This window comes from Piliocolobus tephrosceles, unplaced genomic scaffold, assembly GCF_002776525.5.
Source record: "Piliocolobus tephrosceles isolate RC106 unplaced genomic scaffold, ASM277652v3 unscaffolded_27967, whole genome shotgun sequence".
Classification (NCBI taxonomy): Eukaryota; Metazoa; Chordata; class Mammalia; order Primates; family Cercopithecidae; genus Piliocolobus; species Piliocolobus tephrosceles.
The window spans coordinates 1-8,315 of record NW_022310939.1 but is presented as its reverse complement, the minus strand read 5'-3'; the positions used below and the strand labels follow the sequence as shown (position 1 = coordinate 8,315).

General features: G+C 47.5%; 1 protein-coding gene across 1 annotated transcript; it reads left to right on the top strand.

Annotated features, from left to right (window-relative positions):
• Positions 1-16: 16 nt before the first annotated feature.
• On the top strand, positions 17-4,191 carry LOC113221852 (putative golgin subfamily A member 8F/8G; the record flags this gene model as incomplete). The annotated part of the gene is made up of 8 exons (XM_026451176.2): positions 17-256; positions 524-592; positions 2,234-2,309; positions 2,740-2,831; positions 3,404-3,498; positions 3,581-3,681; positions 3,771-3,923; positions 4,010-4,191. Coding segments are annotated over 8 exons (1,008 nt in total), but the record flags the coding sequence as incomplete, so codon positions are not given.
• Between the last annotated feature and the right edge of the window lie 4,124 nt (positions 4,192-8,315).

Here is an 8,315-nt window from a genome sequence, read left to right as displayed (position 1 = left end):
TTGTCTGCTTCCTTTCTCAGCTGAACCCCTGCCCCCGGAGCCCCCAGCAGTGCCCCCTGAGGAGGAGCTGCAGCACCTGAGGAAGGAACTAGAGAGAGTGTCAGCAGAGCTCCAGGTCCAGGTGGAAAACCATCAGCACGTCAGTCTCCTGAACCAGGCACAAAAGGAGAAGCTTCAGGAGCAGGAGGAGAAGCTTCGGGAGCAGGAGGAGAGACTTCAGCAGCTGGCCGAGCCACAGAGCGGCGTCGAGGAGCTGGTGCGTTGCCCCACCTGGGCAGCCTGCCCTCCTCCTTAGTCCTCCAGGCCTTTGTTTCCCAACTTGTAAAATGGGGCAGTGTAGCCCTCACATGAAATGTTACTTCTAAAGGCACCTGTGAGCCAGAGCCCTACTCTGGTGGCTGTGGGAGAGAGGGCATGATTTTTCTAACCTGCCTCCACCCCTCCCGGTGCCATGGGAGGCAGACACCAAGTTCTGGGGTCTCCAGCTGCAGTGGGTGGCTGCTGATTGCTTCTGTCGGTCTAGAACAATGAGAACAAGAGCGCACTGCAATTGGAGCAGCGAGTGGAGGAGCTACAGGAGAAGCTGGGCAAGGTGAAGTAGATTGTAACCCCCACCCCATCCAAGAAGGGCTGGGAGGCGGGCACCAGCCTCTGGGGAGGAGAGGTGCCAGGCCAGAGGCAGCTGCAGCTTGGGGGCAGGTGACCCCAGCACCCTCCAGGGCAGTCTTGTGACTGTTTCTTCCTTCCTGCCTTCTGACTTTTAGAGGTGGGTAGCCCTGGGCTCCTCCCAGGTCTGGAAATCATAATCCCAGCTAGAGGCATGGAGCCCCCCAATCATAGGGGAAGACACAGTGGTATAAGAGTCTCCTTATGCCAGGCACGGTGGCTCAGGCCTATAATCCCACCACTTTGGGAGACTGACGCAGGAGAATCTCTTGAGGTCGGGAGTTTGAGATCAGCCTGGCCAACATGGTAAAACCTCATCTCTACTAAAATTACAAAAAAAAAAAATTAGCTGGACATGGTGGAGCATGCCTGTAATCCCTCCTACTCAGGAGGCTGAGGCATGGGAATCGCCTGAGCCCAGGAGGTGGAGGTTGCAATGAGCTGAGATTGCACCACTGCACTCCAGCCTGGGCCACAGAGTGACACTCTGTCTCAAAACAAAACAAAAAGCCTCCTTAGATTAAAACTGGATTCCAAACCTCGGTTCCACTGGTCACCATTCAAGTACTTTGCATCTCTAAGTCTCTGTTTCTTTTTGAGATGGAGTCTCAGTCTGTTGCCCAGGCTGGAGTGCAATGGTGCAATCTCAGCTCACTGCAAGCTCCACCTCCTGGGTTCACATCATTCTCCTGCCTCAGCCTCCCAAGTAACTGGGACTACAGGCACCTGCCACCATGCCCGGCTAAGTTTTTGTATTTTTTAGTAGAGACTGGGTTTCACTGTGTTAGCCAGGATGGTCTTGATCTCCTGACCTCATGATCTGCCCGCCTCGGCCTCCCAAAGTCCTGGGATTACAGGCATGAGCCACTGTGCCCGGCCGTCTCTGTTTCTTTAACTTCAAAAGGAAGTTAGCATTTTCCTTACAGAGGTGCTGAGGATTAAATGAGATAATACATGGAAAGCATTAGGCATGTAGCACACTTAGCACATAGTGGTTGGCTTCCACTGCTTTTCCAGCAGTCTGTGGCCTACAGTTTAAATGGTGAGAAGAGGGTATGAGATTTGAGGCTGGGGAAGGAGGCTTGGGGTTCTAGGAAAGGGAGACAGTCACTTAGGCCTGGAGTAAGGAGCCAGGGGCCTGGGCAGGCGACAGAGCCCCACAGTGCCCTCGCTACCCTATTAATGGGCCCAGAATCTGGAAGCCAGCCACCATGTGCCCTCACACCCAGGGTCTTCCTACAGGTGGAGCTGAAGAGCCAAGAGGCTCAGAATCTGCAGCAGCAGCCAGACTGTTACCTGGGTCACCTGCAGCAGTACATGGCCACCTATCAGCAGCAGGTGGCCGCCTATCAGCAGCTGACCTCTGAGGAGGCGGCGCTGCACAGGGAGTTACTGCAGCAGACCCAGCTAATGAACCAGCTGCAGCAGGAAACTTGGGGCAAAGCGGTGGTGGAGATGGCCTGCCAAAAGTTGCAGGAGACCCAGGGGAAGGAGCTGCTGAGGACAGGGCCGTGAGGGGGACGACCTGGCAAACTCCGTGCCTTTTCACTCCTTCCTGGCCCCTTAGGAACACCTGGAAGCTGCCAGTCAGCAGAATCAGCAGCTAACAGCCCAGCTGCGCCTCATGGCTCTCCCTGGTGAAGGTACGGGAGACCACTCAGAAGAAGAGGAGAGAGCCCCAGGAGGAAGGGGGGGCTGTGAGCAGCACAGGATTGAGGATTTGGAAGAGACCTTTAGAACAGCTGGTCATTATGCCGACAGGGTGCCTGCACTAAGTTCGGCATCAATATGGTGACCTCCTGGGAGCGGGGGGCCACCAAGTTGCCTAAGGATGGCTGAACTGGCCCAGGTCAGAAAGGGAGCAGGTCAGAACTCCTGCACCGACCGCTAGTGGGACTGTGCCTGGGCGGTATAGCCAGATCATGGTTCTTAAAAGGAAAAATAAAGAATAGCAGCTCATTCCTCTCTGGGGAGGGCTGGCTCAGGGTTACCCAGTGAGGGTGGGGGCAGAGGTGGGCCCACAGTACCTCCCTTGTTGGGTTGTATGAGGACCCCTCTGGCCACCCCCCACAGGAGATGGAGGAGGACATCTGGACAGTGAGGAGGCGGCGGCACCTCAGCCCTTGCCGAGCGTCCCAGAGGACCTGGAGAGCTGGGAGGCCATGGTGAGCCTGACTCCCCCCGCACCCATTTTGCCACCTTCCTCTGTGGTTCCTCCAAGACCCCTTTATGCTCTTAGTTTCCCTGCCTTCTGATTTCTCTGCACCCTCACCCCTTCCGAGAGCCAGTGGTCAGACACCATTTCCCCTGTGACCAACAGGTGCACTCTCTGAGGCCCCAAGGGAAGGGGCTGCGCTCCACCTTTCTGCCCCATTTGTTCTGTGTATGCCCCTACAAGAATGCTCACCTCTTGCCCTCAGGTGGCATTTTTCAAGTCCGCTGGAGCCAGTGCCCAGGAGGAGCAGGCACGGTTATGAGAGCGGGTGAAAGAGCAGAGGGTGTGCTGCCAGCGCCTGGCTCACCCGGTGGCCTCGGCCCAGAAGGAGCCAGAGGCAGCGGTCCCAGTCCCAGGGACTGGGGGCGAGTCTGTGAGTGGGGAGACCCACGGGGCCCTGCAGGAAGTCATGGAGAAGCTGGCCCATGCCAGGACTCACTTCCAGCTTCTCCATGACTTACCTGAAAATGCCACCTGAGGGCAAGTTGCTGCCGAGATGTGACCCCATTATTTTGGCTCCAGAGTGGCCTTATGGATATCTTGGAGGAGACGGCGGACCTGAGTGAGCTGGTGAAGAAAGAGGAACTGCGATTGTACTGGGTGGAGAGATGCCATCAGTGAGTGGGAGGCCAGGGCAAGGCAGGGGGAGCTGCAGGGCCTTCGGAGGGGCCCCAGCGTCTAAGCCCTGTCCTCCTGCAGGAATGTTTGTCAGCTTGTAATAGAGGCAGGGGGCAGTGTCAAAGATGCGGCAATGGGAGGAGGAGATCATCAGGCTGGTCCAGCACAGGGTGGAGATGAAGGTAGGGTGTGCAACATGTCTGCGGGGGTGGGGGTGGGCGTGAGATTGGGCACTGGCAGCAGCGTGACAGCTGAGCACCCCTCCCTCCAGGTGAATCTGCTGGCGCTGCAGGAGATGCTGTTACGGCTTGTAGGGAGTACAACAAACACAGCAGATTCCTGGCCGCTTCCCAGAACCCTGCTAATGAGCCTGGTCCAGGAGCCCCAGACCCCCAGGAGCTTGTGGCTGCTGACCAGCATGGTGGTGAGTAGAGCCCTCAGGTGGGGCGGGCAGGCAGGAGCAGGGGGCGCTGGCACTGCACTCAGATCCCTGCCTCCCTCTCTCCAAAGATCTTTGTGGAGTGAGTCTCACCGACAGCACCCAGCCTGCGCAAGGAGAGGCCAGGGAGGGGTCTCCCCAGGACAACCCTACTGCACAGCCCATCGCGCAGGACCACCAGGAGCACCCAGGCTTGGGCAGCAACCGCTGTGTGACATTCTTTTGCTGGGCTTGGCTGCCGAGAAGGAGATAAACATCACCATCATCAAAGAGCTGGTCAAGAAATTTTTAAAAAAGAAACAAAGTTATGGGGTTAATCTCCTACACAATCCATTTACTTCATTTGAATGTTAGAGCCACTCTTGATTATTTGTGTTTCTAATTTGTAGTTTAAGTTTATTTGTTAAAAGTTAAAATGAGATTGGGTCTCTGTGGCTTTCACTGAGGTTCACTCTGGCATCCTTTAGCATTTTCTTTTTTAATTTCATAATTGTAGGTCCTTAGCATGTATATTGAGTTTGCCCTTACATGGTGAGAGTTCAAACACACAAAGACCCACTGTTTGCACAAAACTATTCTCGTTGGTTTGGAATAGGCTGCCTTGCTTTTCTAATGTTATTGCAACATGTATATTCATTACAGAATTCAGATAAAATTTGCTTATGTTCTGCTACTGTTTGATCCAATCTTAATCACAGTGAGCTCTTCATTAGCTCAATATGCGGTTTGCCCTCAAGTGTGCACTGTTGATTACTTTGTAATATATGCCACCGTGAGTACTGATATTTAGAGTTGTTTAAAGGCCGAGAACTAGAAACAGCCTTTCCCCCATTTTCTGTGTACTGGTGATGGGAGTAATAACGTTTTGGGGGAGCTTTTTAAATCTCACAGAAGAGGACAGTGGCCTGCTCCGGCAGGTATGTGCGGGATAGAGTGTGTTTCATTGGTTCCGGTGCCAAGAATGAGCGCTGTACTATGGTAGTTCCCTTAGGATTTGTGTGTGCTCTGGGCTCATGAAGATATTGCATCACGAGCTACAGCAGTTGTACTCTTTTTCCATGACCTAAAAAGGGATTATTTCTGAGGAATGAAGGGTTCGCATCGTTGACTGTGGATGTGGAAAACCTTTCCTAGCTTAGAGCATTGGTATCTGGAATACATTTTAAAGTTAGAGTTCATGTTACCTGTTTTAATCACATGACTATAGCGCCCAGTACGCAAAAGGGTGCTGGCTGGCATTCTTCTTAATGTATTTAGTACAGATCATAAGAAATCCTTTAAGAGTTTAATGTCCCTGGAACAGGCATACAGGCTCTAGTCAAGAATGAATTAGAGTGAAGAAAAGCTGTGTGACACCTGGCTTTCCTTTCTGTTCATGGAGTTTCTTTGAGGCTTGAAGACTGATTTTACCATCTAGACCTCTCTGGCTAATACCTATTCTTCAACCACCTTAGTTACTTTGACATAGGAATTTACTTCTTTTCGTTGAATGGAAAACACTTTGAAAAATAATAACAAATATTATCATAAACTAATGTATGCGGGAATACTTAGTTGAAACAAAAAGGAGTTTTAGTAGACAGTATTATAGTATCTTTGAAAATCAAGAAGTTTATGAAACTTAAAATGTTTAGAAGCTGCAGTGCAATCTACTGTTTGTGAATGTCAATGTATTATCAGGAAACATGTCTGTACAATCACAGAGTTGTATTTCCTCACAAACCTCTTTACAAAGAGTGAAATATGTTTTAGTACCTCTTGGTTTCAGTTAGGGACGTATTTTGTGCAATATTTATGTGATTGTGCCTATGCACGATGAATGAATGAGTTTCAGTCACACAATGCCTAAATCATAACTTGATGATGCTTGGGAAAGACTCAACAGTTAAAACCTCCTGAGGTTCTAATGTCTGTGTTCCAAAACACATCACAGTATTAGGATATAGGGAGATATCTACATGTGCTCCCTGGGGTGGGGATTTCTAGTTACTAGACCATCTCTGTTTTCAGCATTTGGCATCGTCATGACACTTTCATAAATATGACATTAACAGGAGACCAAAATACGATTTTACCGATGGAATAACAGATTTGCCTGCATTCACTGAAAGAGCGCAAATATTGGGTCCTTGTGACTTCAACTGACTCTTCCAAATTTTATGAATGTATCAATGTATTAGATAAGCCCAGTTTCAGAATGATAAAGAAAAAATGTTAGACCAAATAATGCGACTAATTAACAGTGGTACAATTTCTAGCCCATGGGTTTAAAATGCACTTAAAGTCCTGTTCTTGCCTTTTATTTTCTGAACTTCCCGCTTTTGCATTCTTTGAGTTCAGTTTAAAGACAGTTACTTTAAGTCCATTTTAAACCCTCAGGCTAGACATTGGACCACTGTGAATTAGCCACATTATTTTGTGTAATTTTTTTCCTTTATCATTCTGAAACTGGGTTTACCTAATACGTGGATAAATTATTTTGAAGGTACTTTTGTCATTGAAATCACTTCACTTTTACCCTGATAAATATCAGTGACTGGGCATGACCTTTAGACAGTGTTTAGCATCTGTGACCAATCTGACAATACTGTGTTCATCAGGTGCCGATGGGTTAAATCACACGCTGGCGTATTTCAGCTGAATGTCCGTCTGGAAAATAAATTTACTGTATTAACTGAAATTCCACTCTTTGTGTAGGTATTTGTCATATATTGAAGAAAAAGCTAAAAAGAATGGCAATCATATGATAATAACCTAAGTCTTTCTTCAAAGTGCACGCAGTTTTTTGCGATACCTCATTCAGCCAAGTATTTTTGCTCTTCCTCATTCAGTGTAAGGCAGCTTTTGATTTGCTTAGAAGGCAACATTGGAAGGTTAGAGTTCATCAGAAACATAGAATTTAAAAATGTGAGTTCAACTCAAGAAATCTGTATTTCTGTAGGAAGAATCAAAACACCTATTTAAATAGTGCAATATATAATAATCATTTTAAAGTATTTGATTAAACCTGATAGGTTTTCCAGAAATGAAAAAAAAATCAGCTCTAAAACCAAAGCTGATTTTTAGAAAATTTGAAAACATAAACCAGCCCTATCTATAATATAATTTCTCTAAAACTTCATCTTTGTCATTTAAAAATAACTATTAAAATATACAACTGCTATCTTAATGTTCTGAAATAAGTTAAAACATTTTAAAATATGAATACTGTAGCTGAAAAGAAACAGTGGGACGGAAAAGTAGAGAAAGAAATGCCAATTCCAGTCCAAAGCTTTATTTGCCAAGTTTTCTTAGAATGAATTTTACCAATTTATGAATTCTTGTAAACAGAATGTATAATGGAAATACTGAAAGACTTTTGCCTAAAACATGGCTTTATAGACTGCTGGTGTGATGCTACTGTAATGTAATAAATTCTTAAATTGTTGCAAAGTGCTGTGTTTTCCTTAAAATTTTCTTTTGTGTGCTTGAAAACTGTAGTATTGAAGGTATTGACACTGTGCAAATGCTGGGCATGCTTGACATGAGATAATTGGTTTCACTTTTACAAAATTGCAATATAACTATGCAAGTGTTTATTAAAAGAACAAAGTAAGAAAGTTACAGGATTAAAAGAAATGATGGGGTGAAAGTTACGGGATTAAAAAACGTAAAAAAGTTGTGACAAAAAAGCTTCTGGCAAAAAAGTAGAAAAAAGTTTTATGAAAAATTACCAAAAAAGTTACAAAAAAGAAGTTAGAGGATTTTTTAAAAAGTCATGGGATAAAAATAAAAATGAAAAGCAGGCTCCTGTCAGCAAAGCCTGGAGAAGTGCGGCTGGAGTCCACTGCCACCATGTCCCTACCACCCCTTCCCAGTCACCCCTTTACAATTAGGGTAGCAAGACAAGACCTCTGTGTAATGGGGAAAGACAAACAGACCCTTTGCCACCTTGACCAGGGCTGAGTCCTTACATTTCTGGATGCTGATGATTGTTATTTAAGAGCCAGAGGCTGGTGGAGTTGGTTTGTTTGGAGGAGGCCTGACAGCCTCCTTACTCTCACCATAGCAACTCTTCCCTCAGGGGGGCTCCCAGCTTCTTATTCAGAGAGGCAGCTGAGGCAGGACAGTGGGGCTAACTGTGGACCAGGCGAGGGTACGGGCTGCTGGGGTGGCCCCCTTCCCCGGTGCACATACTGTGTCTGTGTAACATTTTGTAGACTCCAGAGGGTAGGGCCGCCCCTGTATCGTACCTAGCAGAGGTTGAAGCTGGCACATGGGGAGGAGGTTCTAATAATTATTTGTGGCTGGGAAACTTATTTATTGCTAGCATAGGACAGAGGAAGGAGGCGGGGATTGGGTCGTGGCTCCCTGGTGGTGTGATCGCAGCTCACTGCA